The sequence below is a fragment of the Pseudophryne corroboree genome, chromosome 10 (genome assembly GCF_028390025.1).
Source record: "Pseudophryne corroboree isolate aPseCor3 chromosome 10, aPseCor3.hap2, whole genome shotgun sequence".
Lineage (NCBI taxonomy): Eukaryota > Metazoa > Chordata > Amphibia > Anura > Myobatrachidae > Pseudophryne > Pseudophryne corroboree.
Window position 1 is genome coordinate 161,475,653 of NC_086453.1, and position 21,267 is coordinate 161,496,919.

Genomic DNA, 21,267 nt, shown 5'->3' on the forward strand with positions numbered 1-21,267 from the left:
ATCTCTCTCCTCCCTTTTGCCTCCAAACTCCTTGAGCATATTGTCTACAACCGCCTTATTTCCTTTCTTTCCTCACGCTCACTGCTTGACCCATTCCAGTCTGGCTTCCGTCCTCTCCACTTCACTGAAACTGCCCTTACAAAAGTATGCAATGACCTCCATGATACTAAATCTTAGGGACACTACTCTATACTTATTCTACTTGATCTCTCTGCTGCTTTTGACACTGTGGACCATCCTCTCCTACTGCAAATCCTTCACTCCATTGGTCTGCGTGACACTGCCCTCTCTTGGCTGTCTTCCTACCTCTCTGACCGTTCATTCTCTGTCTCCTCTCATGACTCCACCTCTGCCTCACTTCCACTAACTGTAGGTGTACCCCAAGGTTCTATCCTTGGTCCTCTTCTCTTCTCTCTCTATACATCCTCACTAGGTAAGCTCATTAGTTCTTTTGGCTTCCAATATCATCTCTATGCTGATGACACCCAAATCTATCTTTCCTCTCCAGACCTCTCCCCTGCTCTCCTCACTCGTATCTCCAACTGTCTCTCTGCTACCTCTTCCTGGATGTCCCAGCGCTTTCTTAAACTTAACATGTCTAAGACCGAGCTGATCATCTTCCCTCCCTCCCGCATAACCTCACCTCCTACAATCTCATTATCTATTGATGGCACTACTATCTCTTCTAGCCCCCAAGTGCGCTGTCTTGGAGTAATCCTTGACTCCTCCCTCTCCTTCAAACCACCCATTCAGGACCTCTCACAAACCTGCCGTTTTCATCTAAAAAATATTTCCAGGATCAGACCCTTTCTGACCCAGGATGCTACTAAGACTCTTATCCACTCACTGGTCATCTCCAGACTGGACTACTGTAATCTCCTCCTGACTGGCATTCCTGACAAACACCTCTCTCCACTCCAATCTATCGTCAATGCTGCTGCCCGGCTCATTTTCCTCACCAAACGCACTATGTCTACCTCTCCTCTCCTACTAGTCCTTCATTGGCTCCCCTTCCCTTTCAGAATCCATTTCAAGCTTTTCACACTCGCTTACAAAGCCCTCACCCACTCCTCTCCCACTTACATCTCTGACCTTATCTCCCTTTACACTCCCACCCGTCCTCTTCGCTCTGCTAATGCACGACGACTCTCCTGCCTACGGATTACTTCCTCCCACTCCTACCTCCAATATTTTTCACGTGCTGCACCACTTCTCTGGAATTCCCTACCTCTCCACCTCAGACTCTCCACCTCTCTACAAAACTTCAAATGGGCTCTCAAGACCCAGTTCTTCACCAAACCCAGCCAAATCTCATCTTAACCCTCTGTTCCACATTCTCTATGTACCCCATCTGTGTCACCCCTGTCTGTCTACCCCTCCCCTTTAGATTGTAAGCTCACACGAGCAGGGCCCTCTTCCCTCATGTGCTTATCCTTTGTCTTACTTTAATAATCTTCAACTGTACCACATCCAGCAGTCTTCTGCCACCTGATACTTATTCTAGTGTCATCTTCTGATGTAACTATGTGTATTTACCCTGTACTTGTCCTATACTGTCATCAACTGTAAGTTGCTGTTTTCCTGTTTGATTATTTATGTACTCTGTAATTGGGCTCTGCGGAACCCTTGTGGCGCCATATAAATATAGGATAATAATAATAATTAATTGGGGTTCCATGTGCTTTCATGGAACAACAACACCAAAAAACACTTTAAAATGGTGTGTCAACCTTTTTTGTGTCAACCTTTTGTACCTGTCCACCACTGTCTACCTTTTACCTTTTGACAAAATGATCCTGTTGACCTTTTGACCCAGTCAACCTTTATGTTCTCTACATACTGTAGTGCATGGGCTAGTCTATTACACAGTCAGAGGATTACACAGTCAGTACCGTGACATCACTGCTGCCTCTCTGCTCCTTATCCCAGGTCCTTCACAGTCTGTCAATCAGGGACTCAAAAACAGCATGAGAAAAAGAAGAAAGAATTGGAAATGCTCTATGGTGGTGCACACAATCTTATATTAAGATATAACTTTTATTGAAATATATGTTAAAACCAGCGAATATGAAAAGGAAAGTAGAATAGTGTAAATAGAGAAGAAATAGTGTCTTAAAATAAAAATGCTGCGCACTAGATGTCACCGGATTCGCTCATATATTGCTAACAAAATCTATAGATGGTCAAGAGTGTATCAGAAATATTCCATATGTGTTATATTTCACTTTTTAGACAGCTAAAAAGGCTCCAAGAATAGGTGTCCCACAAATTAAATATATTCCTTCCCAGGATTCCAAATATAGGATCGTTGAAGCCAAATTCCAGATGTCACCTTGTATAATGCTAATGGTTTACTATATGTCCTGCTGAATTGTCTCTCAATAAACTAATCAAAATGCTAAATGTGTACTGTGTCTCTCTATATCTCAATATACACGCTCTGTTATAAGGTCTCAATAATATCTGTGTGTTCTAGCTTCGGGTGTGGTATTGAAAGTCGACAGTAACTAGGTCGACAATGTCTAGGTCGACCACTATTGGTCGACAGTAACTAGGTCGACAGGGTGTCTAGGTCGACAGGGTCTTTAGGTCGACATGTTCTAGGTCGACATGTCAAAAGGTCGACATGAGTTTTTAATGTTATTTTGGTGTAGTTTTCTTCGTAGAGTGACCGGGAACCCCAATTAGTGCACCGCGTCCCCTCGCATGGTGCCTTCGCTTCGCTCGGCACAGATTACCATTCCAATCGTAGTCCACGTGGATCGTTAAGTATGAAAAGGTTCAAAAAAAGAAAAATTGTGAAAAACTCATGTCGACCTTTTGACCTGTCGACCTAGAACATGTCGACCTAAAGATACTGTCGACCTAGTTACTGTCGACCAATAGTGGTCGACCTAGACATTGTCGACCTAGTTACTGTCGACTTTCAGTCCGGATCCCTCTAGCTTCATGAGCAGTGTTGTATCCAATGATAAAGGAGCATAAGAAACATTCGGATACAAATGTATCCACTAAGGAGAAACAGTTGTTAAGCTCTGACAGTATCCAATCTTTCAGTTGTCACAAGGTTTTATCATAGCATCGCTATGGCTCATTGAGAGCTGTGACAATTAGTGATAATAAATGGTCAGAAATCTTTTAACAGGATATTACTCTACATCGTATTCATTCCCTTAAGAAGCTTATACTCAAATAGATGTTAATGATCTATTTAATATCATAAGAGTAGTTTATTCCTCTATATTATAATAGGAATGTTAAGGGCTCAGCACATTCTTATATGAATGTAGGCTCAAAATATCAATTTAAACATAGTTCGTTAATGTATCATGTTAAGCCTTCGTGGTGTGTGTGTGATAGTGAGTCTTACACCAGGTACCTAAATATATTAGGCGCCCTCTGCTGCCCTTTTATTTAGGAGGATTATATATACAGTGAATATATAGCACTTGCTGTAAATGGGTCTGTGATCACTATAGAGTTGTTGTAAGTGTGAAACGTGTCATTAGTGTCCTGACACACATCCAGCCTTTTATTAAATCATTTCTGATATGGATGTTATATACACATTAAACATCTTTTGGTATGCGTATCAGGGCTTTATTATTCAGCCTTGTGAACACCATTTAATACCATTCATAATACACAGTGTTATTTCGGCACAGTGAGTTATTTTATCAGCGTCTGATTGTGCAGTTTCCTCCCTGTAACTACCACACTTTGCCTGAATTGAGACACTTACAAAATCAGTGATTTCTGATATAGATACATATACACATTAAACGTCTATTGACCATATGGATTAGAACCTTGGTGTGCTGCCTTAGTATAAGGTTCAGTATGGTTCATTACACATAGTATTTACTTGCACAGTAAAGCATTATGTTAGCAGCTAATAGTGTTGTTTGCTTTCAATAAGCCTCACAGCTAACACAGGTTAAACACTCTCAACCGCAGTATAACAAGTCTTTACTAATCTATCTATCTGAGCATGATCCGGTGACTACCTAAAGTGCGCAGCTAGCCTGACGCACACTTCGCTGTTTGCTTCATCATCCTCTGATGAAGCAAACAGCGATCACTGACCCATTTACAGCAAGTGCTATATATTCACTGTGTATATAATCCTCCAAAATAAAAGGGCAGCAGAGGGCGCCTAATATATTTAAGTACCTGGTGTAAGACTCACTATCACACACACACCCCAAAGGCTTAACATGATACATTAACGAACTATGTTTAAATTGATATTTTGAGCCTACATTCATATAAGAATGTGCTGAGCCCTTAACATTCCTATTATAACATAGAGGAATAAACTACTCTTATGATCTTAAATAGATCATTAACATCTATTTGAGTATAAGGATCTTAAGGGAATGAATACGATGTGTAGAGTAATATCCTGTTAAAAGATTTCTGACCATTTATTATCACTAATTGTCACAGCTCTCAATGAGCCATAGCGATGCTATGATAAAACCTTGTGACAACTGAAAGATTGGATACTGTCAGAGCTTAACAACTGTTTCTCTTTAGTGGATACATTTGTATCCGAATGTTTCTTATGCTCCTTTATCAGTGGATACAACACTGCTCATGAAGCTAGAACACGCAGATATTATTGAGACCTTATAACAGAGCCTATATATTAACTCTGAGATATAGATAGACACAGTACACATTTAGCATTTTGATTAGTTTATTGAGAGACAATTCAGCAGGACATATAGTAAACCATTCGCATTATACAAGGTGACATCTGGAATTTGGCTTCAACGATCCTATATTTGGAATCCTGGGAAGGAATATATTTAATTTGTGGGACACCTATTCTTGGAGCCTTTTTAGCTGTCTAAAAAGTGAAATATAACACACATGGAATATTTCTGATACACTCTTGACCATCTATAGATTTTGTTAGCAATATATGAGCGAATCCGGTGACATCTAGTGCACAGCATTTTAATTTTAAGACACTATTTCTTCTCTATTTACACTATTCTACTTTCCTTTTAATATTCGCTGTTTTAACATATATTTCAATAAAAGTTATATCTTAATATAAGATTGTGTGCACCACCATAGGGCATTTCGAATTCTTTCTTCTTTTTCTCTAGTAGACTTACCTTGCCTGTGGTAGCACCCCCCAAATTCTGGAAGAATATAAAGAATATCTTTGATAAATTGAAAAATGGGGGTCATTTACTAAATTTGAATCTACCTGTGCGACCAGTATTATAGCAACTCAAAAACAGCACTAAGCCACACCCACTGAACCACCCTCTGTTGCCTGACTGACACTTTCACAGTCAATCCCTTAATGTCTTGCTCATCTTCCATCATTCAGATGCCCAGCATGGAGGGCCATACAGTATGTGAGCATTGGTGTTTCTATAATGGATACCTTTCCATCGCTGACCGTGTGTGGGCCCCCTCCTCTCCCATAGCCGTCGCGCCGCTGCTTCGGCACTGACCACTAGAGACTCTGGCACAGTGCCAGAGTTTACAGCGCATGCGCAGGACTCCGAAAAAATGGCGTGGTGGCCATTTTTCTGAGTCCTGTGCATGCACTGTAGACTCTGGCACTGTGCCAGAGTCTACAGTGCTCAGAGCGCTAGCAGCGGCGCGACAGCTACGGGAGAGGAAGGGGCCCACACACGGAGTCTTCACATGGGCCCCTCCTTTCTAGAGATGCCCCTGTATGTGCTGCCATAGCCAGCTGACCTGGTTGAGCTGTGCAGGTAGGTGCTGGCAGAGGGGTTTGTGGGGAGTAGGGTTCATGCATCAGGAGGCAATGGGTGGGGTGTGAGAGGGGAAACCTGTATAGGATAGGAGAGCAGACAAGGCCAGGTACAGAACATTTTAATGGCTGTGTACAGGGAATGACAGGATATTCCTTCTCACAGCAGCAGTAAACACACCATCAGAGCCGGCGCTACCCGCTCAGCAAGGGTATGCAACGCAGGGAGGCACTTAGGTGAAGAGGCGCTCTCCCTGCTCTTCTACCCTGCTGCTGCCGGCTGCCGCTGCGCCTGTCAGACTGGATGACAGGTAGCGGCACTGGCAGCAGGTAGCGCGGCTCCCTCCCCATCCTCCTCCCCAGTGAGACTACAGGCAGTGTGCAGACTCACCCCTTACACAGCTCTGCTGCTGCCGCCGCCGACATCCCATTCTCCGAATTGTATTGGAGGTGTGTTCTAATTGCGGGAGGTGTGGTCACGCCCCCGTATGGAAAAAGTTTTTTAAAAAAATCTTTGTACTGCCTGATGATCCCTGAGCCTCCAGCCCTCAGCCAGGTTCAATTCGGTGGGGGAGCACGATCAGTGTGATCACCTCCCCCCCCCCCCACCTGTACAGGAACAGGCAGAGCCTCATATGCTGCTGCCCAATAAAGAGGGATGGTGGTGGGAGTGCGGCAATCCAGGGTCCATGCTGGGCCACTCCATAAGTCCCAGGCCCGGGTAATTAGTACACGCTCCCTCTCACCCCCCACCACCCTCCCACCATCGGCATCACTGCCAACATGCCGCTGCTGCTGAAGTAACGGAGCCTGCAAGAAACCGGAGGCAGAGAAGGGAGAGGAGGAGAAGCGCACGAGCCGGGCATCCTGCAGGTATTGGGGCTGCACTGTGGAGGGAATGAGGGCTTTACCTAGCATAGGGGGTTATTCAGAGATGACCGCAGATGGCTGCATATGCAGCCAGATCTGTGTTTATCTCTGCACATGCTGAGGGCCTCCCAGCACAAGGCAAGGCCGCCCAGCATGTGTGGTGCCGCTTCCCGATGCATCCGCAATTTGATTGAGAACGCATCTGATCTAAGGTTGACCCCTGGCAACGCAGCCTGGTCAGCAGCCATTTTTTTCAGAGCGGCTGTGTGTGACATCCCGGATTGCCCCCGTGTTTCCGGTGTCACCCCAGCAACACCTTAAGTCCGGTACACTGTTGCCTATCAATCACGTTGTGGTCGCATCCATTGGGGAAGTGACTGCGATGTGTGTGGCCTCACGCCCACTGCGCATGAACAGTTTGCTGCCACTGGCAAACTGCGCCGAGGGCCGCTATTGCAGTGGGGTCTCAATGACCTTCATAATGTGTATAATTGCCTGTATCTGGCTCAATGTGTATAATGGGCTGTATCTGGCATAATGTGTATAATGGGCTCTACTCTGTGTATAAGCGGCTCTCCTGTATGGCGTAAGGTGTATAAGTGTACTACTGTGTGGTGTAATGTGACTAACGGACACTACTGTGTGGTGTAATGTGACTAACGGACACTACTGTGTGGTGTAATGTGACTAACGGACACTACTGTGTGGTGTAATGTGACTAACGGACACTACTGTGTGGTGTAATGTGACTAACGGACACTGCTGTGAGGTGTAGTGTGAATGACGGGCGCTACTGTGTGGTGTAATGTGACTAACGGACACTGCTGCGCGGTGTAATGTGAATGACGGACACTACTGTGCGGTGTAATGTGACTAAAGGACACTGCTATGCGGTGTAACGTGTTCTAACGGACACTGCTGTGTGGTGTAATGTGACTGACAGACGCTACTGTGCGGTGTAATGTGACTAAAGGACACTGCTATGCGGTGTAACGTGTTCTAACGGACACTGCTGTGTGGTGTAATGTGACTGACAGACGCTACTGTGCGGTGTAATGTGACTAATGGACACTTCTGTGTGGGATTATGTGAACTGGTACTATTCTGTGGCCCTATATTTTTGGCACACGCCTTCGGCGTGCACTGTCCCTGTTCTGAGCATGGCCAGAGGAAACTGTTGCCCTGAGCTCTACAAGATCTAGAACTGGCCCTGTCATCAATTTTAAATGTGAATAAGGGGCACTATTATGTGGCATAATATGAATCAGGGGCACTACGTTTGGGTTAATGTGCATAAGATTGTAATACTGTGTGGTGTAATTTGAATTGTGGGTACCATTGAGGTCACGCCCCTTCCTTGTGTGCCCACACCCCTTTTTGCAGTGCGCGCTCTCCCTTTTTTACGGGTGGGAGGGCGCAAATGTATTATTTGCATGGGGGCGCCAAACACTCTAGCACCGGCCCTGCACACCGTACAGTATATTGGAACTTTATATGATCCACTGGGCTATGATGATACCCTGCCCACACTTATTTCTGTCTAGCCCACCTAATTGCTAGTCTAGCCTGCCCCCAGATGCTCAGCCCACCCTCACTTGTCTTCTGACTCATCCTTTCTCCTTTTACAGCTCGACCCCTGTCCCCTCATCTCCTCATGTACCTCAGTGCACAGCAGGCAGGCAAATGCTGAGTCATGTGGGAGGGGAGTGGTAGTTTAGCAAGGGTGCACATGCTGTCTATCATGCTGGACTTTCAAGCCTCCTCCCAGTGCACCAAAGGTACTTATGCCTATGCCCCTGTCAATTATATTGAAAATGTTAAAAGAAAATTATCAAAATACATAGGGCCTCATTCAGTTTTGTCAGCAAACCAAAAAAGTTAGCAGTTGGGCAAAACCATGTTGGTCATGCAGATCTGATCATTGCTGTGCGTTTTCGCACAGCAGGCGATCAGATCCAAACTGCGATGCCCATACTCTGATGCCCATTGTAGCATCGGACTGCTACAATGGGCATCGGTGGTCAGCGATGGGATGGTGCGAAGAATCCATTCGCACGGGCGTTCGCAAGGTGATTGAAAGGGAGAGGCCATCTGTGGGTGGCAGCTTACCGTGATCAGGGAGTGTCCAGAAAAACGCAGGCGGGCTCAAGTGTTTTCAGGGAGGGTGCCTGACATCAGCTCTGGCCCCAATCAGCAGGAATCAGTCGCACTGGAAGCATATGCGTGCGCACGGGGGGTGCCTAGTGCGCACAGCCTCCCCATAATGTCCGGCACCCCCCGCACTCCGCCGATTTCAGCCTGCCCTGCTGCACTGACCAACTGTGCTGCCGTGCCTGCTGGCCGCCGCCACGCACATGCTGCTGTCACTAGTGGCTGCCCAGCGGCCGCAGAGGGGGGTGATTGCGGTCAAGTTCCACCTCCCGCCCGCGCTCCCGTCTCCTCCCGCGACTACCCGAACGCAGGGGGGTCCTCAGGTATTTCCCTTCTTCTCATGGGGCTGGACTGGATGAGTCGGATGCAGCGTCTTCTGTCTGCAAGTATGAGACGCATGTCAGGGGTGCCGGCGGTAGTGGCGGATCCGGTGGGGGGATCGGTACGCGGGCGGCTTTGATTAAAGATGCTGGCCAGATGGACTCTCACTGACCCGGCAGGGGCTGGCAGCAATTATGGTGGCTGTGTTTTATTTTTGTGTGAAAGAGATGTGTGTGTACAGTATATTTACTATAGTGTCTGCTGTGTATCTGTATGCTACTCTGTGTGTCTACTGTATATGCATGTTGTGTACTACTGCTATGGGTGTGTGTGTGTGTGTGTGTGTGTGTGTGTGTGTGTGTGTGTGTGTGTGTGTGTTAGTATATCATGTATGTGTATGTATACTATTATGTGAGTCTCCTTTGTGTATGTATGGTGTGTGTGTGTGTATATATATATACATATATATGATATGTGTGTGTGTGTGTGTGTGTGTGTGTGTGTGTGTGTGTGTGTATGTATGCGTGTACGGAACCCCCCTCCCCATAAAAATCCTGCAACTGCCCCTGCACCGTGTCCTCACTGTCCTGCAACTGCCGCCACCAGCCGCGCCAACATTACAGGCCCAGCCCAGGCAGCGTTCCTCTCAGGAGGAATCGGAGCTGCCGCCAGAGCGGAGGACTCAGCTGGGGGAGCCTGAGACAGTTCAGCACTCAGCAGAGAGGGTAAGACACGCTATCTGTCAGTGTTTCACTGAAACACCTCTGTTTAATATATGTTACATTTGGATTTTTTATTACTATGGATTATTTATATCCCTCAAAATATTTATTATTAATAATGTGTTATACTTTTATAATAATGGTGAGCACTACGGGGGTATTATGTGTATGGTATCTGGCATTGCTGGGGGCATACTGTGTGCCATAATGTGAATTCCGGCTCATACTGTGGGACATAACATGAGTTTTGGATCATACTGTGTGGTGTAACATTAATTTCAGCTCATACTGTATGTCATAAAGTTAATTGCGGCTCATACTGTGTGGCATAATGTGAGTTTCGTCTCATACTGTGTGGTGTAATATGTATTTCAACTCATACGGTGTGGCGTAATGTGAATTTTGTCTCATACTGTGTGGCATAATGTGAGTTTCGTCTCATACTGTGTGGCGTAATGTGAATTTTGGCTCATACTGTGTGGCGTAATGTGAATTGTGTCTTACAGTATACCGTGTGGCGTAATGTGAATTTTCGGCTCATACCGTGTGGCGTTATGGAGTTTCGTCTCATAATGTGTGGCATAGTGTGAATTTTGGCTCATACCATGTGGCGTAATGTGGATTTTGGCTCACACTGTGTGGCGTAATATGAATTTTGGCTCATACTGTGTGGCGTAATATGAATTTTGGCTTATACTGTGTGGCGTAATATGAATTTTGGCTCATACTGTGTGTCGTAATGTGAATTTTTGCTTATACTTTGTGGCGTAATTTGAATTTTGGCTCATACTGTGTGGCATAATGTGAATTTTGGCTCATACTGTGTGGCATAATGTGAATTTCGGCTCATACTGTTTGGCGTAATGTGAATTTTTACTCATGCTGTGTGGCGTAATGTGAATAATGGGCACTACTGTCAGTAGCTGGTGAGCATGGGGACATTTGTGACAAATGCTCATGTCCTGCAGAGGTGGGGTCTGATGGCAAAGAAAGAGGCACAAGTGTAAATTATAAACATACTTGTTTTATATTAAAATGTAAATGTTCGTCCTCTTACAGGCAGCCGGGATCTTGGCTGTCATGATCCCGACAGCGGGATACCGGCCACCAGTATGCCGGCAGCGGAGCGAGTGCTAGAAAGCCCCTTGCGGGCTTGCCGCGATCGCCACCTAGAAGGCCCCTTGCGGGGTCACTGCACTGGCCACGATGCGGGCACGCTGGCTTGCTGCGCTCGCAGCAGGATCTGTTCTCCCTGTGAGTGTCGTGGACACCCACAGAAAGAAAAAAGCCTGTGGCGCCGGTATTCCGAGAGGCGTCTCGTGATTGCCTCCCATTTGGCTCAATAAATCTCCTGTACTTTTCAGAGTGGCCCACTCAATACATATGCACCTAGGCCCATCACTCTCTATTTCCGCCACTGGGTCAGGGATATATTGGGGAAGTGTAAACAGTGATAGAGTACAGCGGCAGCTAGGATTGAGGGTTATGCCATAGTGGACTGTCAGTACTGCCTGGTGGTCGCACCATTATATTTTTTTTTTTTTCTCTGGGGTGTATTATATCTACTTTATTATTAGGGAGAAATTAGATTAAACCATGTGATTTTACTGAGAGAATGTAAAGCAGTTTTAGACATGTCCCTGGGTGATGCTAGACAGTAAACACGCCCAAAAGGTGGTGCTAGATACGCCAAAAGGCAGTGCTAGACATGCCCCTCTGGGGGTGCACCCCCTAAAAAAATTAGCTGCGCACGCCTATGACTGGAAGAGTAAGTCCTGGGATGTGCAGAGACTGCACAAATTGATTTTTAACAGCTCTGCTACACATGCGATCGCACACTTGCACAGCGAAAATATACTCCCCCTCTAGGCGGCGACGATCTGATCGCAGGACAGCAAAACACACAGCCCAGCAATCAGATCTGAATTGTGCCCCATGCACTGCACGGTAAGCAGATGTAACATGTGCAGAGAGAGTTAGATTTGGGCAGGGCTTGTTCGAACAGAAATCATAATTGCAGTTTAAAAATTAGGCAGCTGGTTTTTACTATGCACAGAAACAATATAACCACAAATGTTACATCTGCCACCAGCTAATAGCTAGAGTAACCACCGTGTTCAGCAAGGACAGCAGCTAGATGGGCTGAACTGTCATTTTAGACATATGTATGGTAGACCCCATGTTCATTTTGACAGTGAGCTGCTCGACTCAGGGGTGTTTCTACAGAGGAGAGGGCCTGTATGCGCCTCCGGGTGGGCCCCCTCCTTTGCACGGCGCTGTAGACTCCGGCATTGTGCCGGAGTCTACTGCGCATGCACAGGTCTCCGAAAACATTGCGCCCGCCATGATCCGCAGACCAATTTGGCTACCGCGCATGTGGGGCAGCCATTTTGGCTGTGATTTCTGGCGCTGGACTCTGTAAAGGTAAGTATTAAAATAGGTGCATTGTGGGCCCCCCTGGACCCAGAGGCCCGTGTGCACCGCACCCATTGCACCCATTATAGAAACGCCAATGGCTCGACTGTAATCTCTCAGTTGGCACTCATGCACTTTCGTAGTTGACGTTCACCACTCACATCAATGGCACTGCAGTTTCCAAATCAGTTATTCGCAATGGTGCCATTTGTCCAGTCATAATACACCTTCACCACAGCAGCACACGAGCAGTTCACAAACTGCGCTGTTTCAGAAGTACTGCCACCCTTGGCCAATAATCATCCCTTTTGCAACTCGGATATATCGCACCTTTTACCCATGACAGCAACAAATGAAATATGTGCAGACAGCTTAACGCAAACTTATATACCCGCCAAGCCAGCGAACGACATGTGACATATTTCATGGACTACACGCTGTCGACATCAAATGTAGGAGGTGGTCGTAAGAATGTGACTTGACCGTGTATGTTACTATGCCATGTATTTAATCTTCTATAATTCTGTGTTCTTTCATAGTATTAATGGACTATGTACTAATTTCTATTCACCTTCCAAAACACAACAATTAAATGTATTTTACAACTTTCAGTGAAATCTGTTTCATAGTTAATAAAATAACACCTGAGAAACAAAGCAGTTATTCTAAGCATAAAGTAACATAGTTGAGTGGCTAAGCAAGAAGAAAGTATTGATCGGTGGTCACGTGAAAGCGCATAATAAATGTAAAATACATTTGTGGGTCCATACAGAGTCACCAAGGGATCAATCCAGATATTTGGGTGTGACCAAGTGAGTGTGTGGCATGGTCACACCCCATTGTGAATACCAGTGGCCTCTACACTACTGCAAAACCAAATAGGTTTGGCAACACCATCCTGGAGGCATGGTTATGCATCACTGGCCCAACCTTCCCACTCCCTATCTGTGCCCTTATGCCCTTCCACTCCATGGGAGGTTTCTGTCTTCCCTTAGGCCACCTGTAGAGTTAGACAGGTGACCACCAAAGTCAAACTCCCCATCTGTCACTATCCTAAACCTCTAGCGAAAGCAAAACAGACAAGTACACAATCATAATGTTATCTCAGATCTGAATGTATGTTTCAGACATCTTTTTTTATTATAGTGTAGTGTATCACTTCAACATTCAATAATGCAAAAAAGTAAACAAACAACAAATGCTTCTTCTTCTCTTAGGATGCGCAGAGCAGGAACAATATGTGTGACCACATCTATAGTGCTCTTCATGTATTTATGTTTTGTTGTTTTAGGACATTTCAATTTAACCCAAAATTGGGGATTGATAATCCTGCTTTGTGCCTTGGAGAAGACCCAGGTATGCTATTTCATAATTGGCAACCAAAAAGTGTGTTTACTTTAAATAGTACATCTGGCCATAGATTATAGCATTATCTAATGTACACAATATGTCAGAAGCTCCTCCCCTCTTGCACAACAAATACTTTACTTATATTGCTTTACATGAAAACCATTGTAGTCTTATTTGCTTTCTACTGTATGTATTTGAGCTGCTGGAGAAGCTTGCTCAGGGAGTGTTGTAAAATCTCTTCTCTTGTGAATACAGTGGGGGGGGGATTCAAATGTTTGAAAAGTCAGTTGGGTGTCTGTTTTTTCCTATCTAATAGACAGGAAAAAACAGACACCCAATCGACTTTTCAAACATTTGAATCCCCCCCAGTGTTTCTAAAAGGAACACAGATCAATTATTAGGATTTTAGCCCATAAAGTATAATTTCTTGTAGTTTCAAAGAGAAGAAAAAGGAACGCATCTTTTCAGGTGCACGCTGGAAACAAGTAATATATTAAAAAGTATTGTTTTTATTGGTATGCATTAAAATTACTACATTTTGAAAGAATGGTGAAATATTACTAATAGTGTGATAGAAAAAACAGTGTGTGAAAATAAAACTGTTAAAATCTCCAGCTGTTGTTCCTTGACTTTAAACCCTTTATTAACACTTTGTAAGATGCTGTATTGCCTTAGTTCTTTGTAATCTGTGATTTATTAAGTTACACTTGTATCACCTTACAAAGAGATTTTATCAGGTTGCAACAAAATATATATTATTATGATACTATGTCTGTGCTGAATTCTATCTTATAAATTAAGATTCTTACGCCAGCATTACTAAAGAGAAATGTATCCTTCCTTTCTATGTGACCCTTCTGCTGTAAAATGGGTTCAGTATGATTTGCCGAAGGACAGGATCCCGGCTGATAGTATACCGACAGTGGCATCCCATTCATCAATATCCCAACAGACCCCCATTAATCCTCCTAACCCTCTCCTTTTCCCTACCCTATCCCTCACTTGTTGGTACTTAACCCTTACCCTCTCCGGTGGTGCCTAACCCTAACCCTCCCTTCCCCGCTGCCTAAACCTAACCCTCCCCACTTGATGCCTAACCTCCCCTTCTAAATGCCTAACCCTAACCCTTCCTCCCCGGTCCCTAACCCTAATCTTTCCATCCCTGCTCCGTAACCCTAACCCCCCTTCTCCTGCCTAAACCTAACACCCAATCGTGCGGAAGGACGCCAGCGTTTCCCGCTGTGAGGACGATCACGATGCTGGCTATCAGTAATGTGACATCGGCATCCTGAGTGGCATTGGTACTGTATGTAGACGCCGGCATTGCATCCTCCCTCGGGATCCCGGCGGTACATATATGGGAAGCTAACTGATTCCACTAGAAACATGTATTCCTCCATATCTGTGATTTCACATATATTTTCTTAATGATCTGAAAGTCAATTTCACTTAAATAATGTGTCCGTTTGGTTGGAGATAAATTTTTATTTTCCTTGTTTATTGGTTTAGTTCCAGATAAATCTACATATACATCTTTGTGGGATATCTCTTTAGGCAGAGTCCATAGTACACGTAGAATCTTTGCTTTTCAAGGTGTATTGTTTATGAATCTCTCCCTGGCTGTGCGTACTGATTACAATTGCTAATTTATAACCTAGATTATTTTGCTAGGGCTATATCTGTATTAGACAGTCACATTTGTCTCCCCGAAGGCGCATCCACTGGCTTTTGGTACGTGTTAACCCATACACACGATTGAAGTATCTGTAAACTGATAATATTTAAAGGTGAGCCATAAGCATCAGCTAGTGCTGCTGCTTGTTAACATTTATTTCTGGCATCAGTATGTATAAGGGAAAAGGAGTTTCCCTTATAAAAGTGTGACTGTCTAATAAAAATATAGTCCTAGCAAAATACATTATGACATAATAAATGAGCAATTATAATCAGCACATACAGCCAGGGACAGGGGCGTAAGTTAATACCAAACGCTCGGAGGCAAAAAAGATTATATTGCCCCCCCCCCTCCCCCAAGTTTAGGGTATACATACACTGCCACATACTGTATGGTACACGCATACACACAGTCACATATACAAATACACACCCAACCCCACATATATACACAGATACACACACATTACACCACACACATAGCCACATATCTACATACTCACAGCCACATACAGTATACACACACATACAGTATATATATATATATATATATAACATCAAGTGGTGCGGCACTCCAGACGAAAAAAATTTCTCATAACGGCAGTGTTAGCAGCAACGTTTCAATGCCTTTATTGTGGCATTTTCATCAGGCTTTTAGACAAAGACATACAAAGATTCTTACCTTATATCCCCACCCGTCAGTAAGTGATGCCGTTCGGGTAGCGGGACCACGCACCCGTCCCGGCGGCTTCTAATGATGACGTCATCACGTCTCACGCTCTACGGCGCAGCCGGTGACCCATCACACTGTTTCCTTAGCAACTGTAAACACATATACAAATACATACAGGGCTATAGTTGCGTGTGACATAAAAACAATCTCGTATATCTAGACAATAAAAACTGACCTATTTCATTATTAGCGGTATATTACCGAGAGTGAGCAAGTAATACTAATGCAATATCAATCATAAATAGACAGCACTCCAATATAATGATTACCTACCATATATATCGGAACCTTAGTAAATTCACACTGATTACCGGGTGTAACTCATATGAACTAAGGTGTAATAGAGGCATATATATCTCTGTTGTAAACCTAGACTCATTGGCTCTTAGTTAATTATCTGTAAGATATGCCCCTTAAAATTTATAAAAAATTAAGAATTATGTGCTGATGATATTGACGAACCCAGATAAATTGTATACCTAGCTATGTTTTTATTATGTATGGCTACTGATCCACCCATTACAAAAAGTTATTGAGGCCCAAATGTTCATTGAGTCCTCTGGGTGCTAGGGTTCCCATTCGATGGATCCATCGGGATTCCATCTGTAGCAGCTTGAGGCCTCTATTGCCTCCACGTATGTTAAGGGGTACATGGTCAATCATCCTATATCGGATAGATGTTAAATTATGTCTGGCTTCCGAGAAGTGTCTAGCGACCGGTTGGTCACTACCTCCCGTAGCCAGGGCCTTCCTGATAGCGGATCTATGCGCGGTCATCCTCTCTTTAAAGCTGCGTTCTGTTTTGCCGATGTAGGATTTCCCACATGGGCAAATTATCTGGTAAACAATGTATTTAGTATTACAAGTGAGCTGATGGCGTATATAATATTTTTTACCTGATAATGGATGATTGAACGTGTCACCTGCCAACATAAACTGGCATGTGGTGCACGTACAACGTATGCAACCTAATTTTAGTCGGGCCCCACTAAACACTTCAACCCCCTGCTTGGGTGATATATCTGCCTTAACTAATATGTCACGGAGGTTTCTACCCCTAGTATGACAAGGCATGATTCTGGTTTCTGTCAGTGGTAGATCAGGGTCTGACTGTATAATCGGCCATAATTTTTTCACTTTCTTGGTGATAATAGGACTGGCCTGATTGTATCGGTTTACCCAAGGGAGTATCTTGTTTGGTTCCCGATTTTTATCAATATCTTGTTCTGAGTATCGTAATACTTTTTGTTTTGCTTCCAACAATAGATCGATGTAATATCCCCTTGCGAGGAATTTATCGATCAATGCATTAATTTGTTGTTCTGCTAATTTACTGTCTGTAGTAATACGTTTAATTCTCAGCATTTGTGAGTAGGGTAACCCTCTCACCAATGCTCTTGGATGGGCACTGTTAAAGTGTAGCAGATTATTTCTATCAGTTTCCTTAGCATACAAACTGGTGTAGATGTTGCCCTTATCAATTTTAATAGCTACATCCAAAAAATTTACACAGTCTTCTGAGATGTTGTAAGTAAATTTGACCGGACCATTAGCTAAATTATAATTGTCTAACACATTGATCAATTCCTGCTTTTTACCACTCCAAATAATCAACAAGTCGTCTATGAATCGCGTATAGAAAACAATCTGATTAGAAATCTGTGCACTTGAAAAAAATGCATCTTGTTCAATGCTAAACATAAACATATTGGCGTACGATGGGGCCACATTCGACCCCATCGCACAGCCAATACGCTGCAGATAAAATCTGTTATCATAAATGAAGAAATTTGATGTAAGTATAAGTTGAAGTAACTCCATCACAAGACCCAAATCTGGTCCCATATAATTCACATTATCTTTCAAGAACCTATGTGTGGATTGTAGCCCCATATCATGTGGTATTACAGTATATAAGCTCTTAACGTCAATGCTGCATAACCATATTTCTCCTTGCAGCACAGGTAGTTCTCTTAATTTTGATAGGAGAGATGGAGTGTCCAATAGATACCGTGGATGTGCTCTTATTGCCGGTTGGAACAAGGCATCCAGGTATATCGATGTATTCTGCAGTAATGATCCTCTTGCGGATATGATGGGGCGCCCGGGGGGCTTTGTCATGGACTTATGTATTTTTGGTGTTGTGTATAAGAGTGGCACCACCGGGAATTCAGGAACAAGTGCCTTAGCTATATCTTGTGTGATCAGTTCCTTATCCACAGCGGTTTTGAGAATCAATTGTAATTCTCTTTTAACTTTCAATGTAGGATCACCAGATAATAATTGATATGTCTGACGATCTTCCAACTGTTTTTGGATATCTGTCTTGTAATTGTGTAAGTCCTGTATTACAAGGGCGCCGCCCTTGTCCGCGGGGCGAAAGACCAGTTGTTGATTTTGGGATAACTTTTTCAATGCTGTATGTTCTTGTTTGCTCAGATTGTGTCTCATGGGTGGCAAAGTATTGACCGTTGTCTGCACATCTGTATCCATGAGTCGCATAAATGTCTTGATACTGGCATTGAACGATTGCGGTTCAAACGTGGAGCGTGGTAGCACTTTACGTAACTGTGGCGGGATGTCAGTAGGGGTTTTTTCAGCCGTAGAAATGTTTTTAGAAAAAAATTCTTTTAATTTTAATTGACGGTGGAGGGCTTGTTGTTCAATCAGCCATTGGAAATGGTCAAATGGGACCGATGGTACAAATGATAAGCCACGTGCTAATACATCATTCTCAATTTTATTGAGAGTATAGGATGATAAATTAACTATTAAGTTCGTTTGGCTACTGGTGGTTTTCTTCCACGTCCCCTTCCTTTTTGTTTGGCCTCCCCTCCTCGTGCACGTCCTCTGCCTTTTACTTCTGCCCTTGTAGTCACCCCTAAAGGGTGTGACGCTCCCTCATTGCCATGTGTGTTTTCATTCTCGCTTAGGGAGGAGACCCTCTCAGTTGAGGAATCGGTGTCTTGTACAAATTTAGATCTGTTCCTTCGGAAAAATGGTCTCCTTTGGTCACTTCTTTCCTTGTTGCTGGTCCATTGGTACACTGAATTAAATTCGTAGTCAGCATCCACTTTGTCTCTTTTCTCCTTTTTAAACTTCACAAGATCTCGTTTGTACGTATAGATATACGAGATTGTTTTTATGTCACACGCAACTATAGCCCTGTATGTATTTGTATATGTGTTTACAGTTGCTAAGGAAACAGTGTGATGGGTCACCGGCTGCGCCGTAGAGCGTGAGACGTGATGACGTCATCATTAGAAGCCGCCGGGACGGGTGCGTGGTCCCGCTACCCGAACGGCATCACTTACTGACGGGTGGGGATATAAGGTAAGAATCTTTGTATGTCTTTGTCTAAAAGCCTGATGAAAATGCCACAATAAAGGCATTGAAACGTTGCTGCTAACACTGCCGTTATGAGAAATTTTTTTCGTCTGGAGTGCCGCACCACTTGATGTTATCTATTTCCGTTTGTGAGGGCAACCAGCACAGAAATGCAATAGCCACCCTAAGGAGTGCCGGTAATATGTATCTGTATATATATATATATATATATATACACATATACCAGCATATAGAAAACCACAGCACTTGCCACCCCAGAAGTGGGGTGCAGTATCCGCATTCGCCACTAATAGGGTGGGGTGCATGTAGCCCATGGCCACCTACTCAAAAATATAGAAACAAAAAGTACAGCACTCACAGCACTGTACTTTTTGTTTCTATATATACACATACACACATATATACATATACACACACACACACACACACACACACACACTCACATATACACACATTTGCACACACATGCACAGCCACATAAATACACACACAGCCATATTTACACACACACACACACACACACACACACACACACACACACACACACACACACACACTGTCCCCATCCTGACACTCTCCTCCATCAGTTCCTCCCTGCTCACCAGTTGCCGGACAGCCGGAGTATCAGCATAGGGCAGCCGGACAGCTGCGCTGTTGAGCGGGAACCGGCCATCCGTGCTGTCATCCGGTGAAAGCTGGAGCTGGGCAGCTGAGCTGTCAGGGGGGCGGGAGCCGGAGCCTTGCAGCCGCACTTGTCAGGGGGACGTGAACCGCAGCCTTGGTATAACCATGAAGAAGCCGGAGCCTTGCAGCCACACTTGTCAGGGGGCAGGAGCCAGAGCCTTGGTATAACAATGCGGGAACCGGAGCCTTGCAGCCGCACTTGTCAGGGGCCGGGAGCCGAGGGTGTCATGCAGGAGGTGGAAGGCAGGAGCTGGAGCGGGGCAGCCACACGGTCACAATAGGCAATGGAGAAGGTGCCCTCTTCACTGCTGGAGCCCGGCGGCAACCGACTCCATTGCCTCCCAGACTTCCGCCACTGGGAGAGAAAGAGGGGGGTGGGGTGGAAGAGAGAGGGAGGGGGAGCAAGAGAGGGTGGCAGGTAGGTAGGGAGGGAGACAGAGTGGGGGGGCAAGAGAGAGAGAGAGAGAGAGAGAGAGAGAGAGTGTGTTGGAGAGAAAGAGGGAGATAGAGAGGTACAGATAGAGGGGTGCAAGAGGAAGAGAGAGGGGGAGGGGAGTGAGCAGGAGAGGTGAGAGATAGCATTAAAGATAAAGATAGTGGGCGGGATGTTCTATAAGACATCGCCGCCCCTCGTCAACTACCGCAGCGATACTAATCGCATATGTACTAAGATATGCGATTAGTATCGCAATGCGGTATAGGAGGCCCCCCGCAATGATGTCTGCGGTAGTCAGCGGGGGTCAGCGGAGGTCTCCGTCACCTCCCAGACCCGGGAGGTGACGTGCGCAAGGAGTCCCCGGGCTCCTCCTCCTCCCCCCTGCAGCCGGAAGAAGACAAGGAGGAGGGGGGAAGGGGGGTCATCATAAGCGGCGTGGGGCGGCGGCGGGATGCAGCGTGTCTCGGCGGTGGCGGTAAGAATCCCATAGGCTTCTATATGGTATCGCCATAAAAAGATGGCGATACCCTATGGGGCGAAAACGCGGTGGTCGGGGGTTAGTACATATGAAAATGCGGTAAAACGGGGGTTTTACCGCATTTTCCCTTTAATAAATCCTGCCCAGTGTGAGGATTAAGGAGAGAGAGTGTACATCAGGGACAGAAAGAGGGTGAGACAAAGAAAGGGAGAGGAGTAGTGCAAGAGAGGGAGAGATAGGGGAAGGGAGGAAGGATGGAAGGGATTGGGAGAGACACTACCCGCCTAGGCTTCTCGGAAAGGGGGCGGGAACTTTGTGGTATTAGGCCCCGCCCCCTTTTCG

The 21,267-nt window shown here is 44.9% G+C and overlaps 1 protein-coding gene across 1 annotated transcript in view; it reads left to right on the forward strand.

Moving 5' to 3' along the window:
- NHERF4 (NHERF family PDZ scaffold protein 4) overlaps positions 1-21,267 on the forward strand; it is a 564,596-nt gene that overhangs the window by 80,023 nt on the left and 463,306 nt on the right. The window contains exon 2 of the mRNA XM_063941742.1: positions 13,514-13,578. Within this exon, the coding sequence (XP_063797812.1) occupies positions 13,514-13,578 (65 nt within the window). The remainder of the gene's footprint in view (positions 1-13,513; positions 13,579-21,267) is intronic.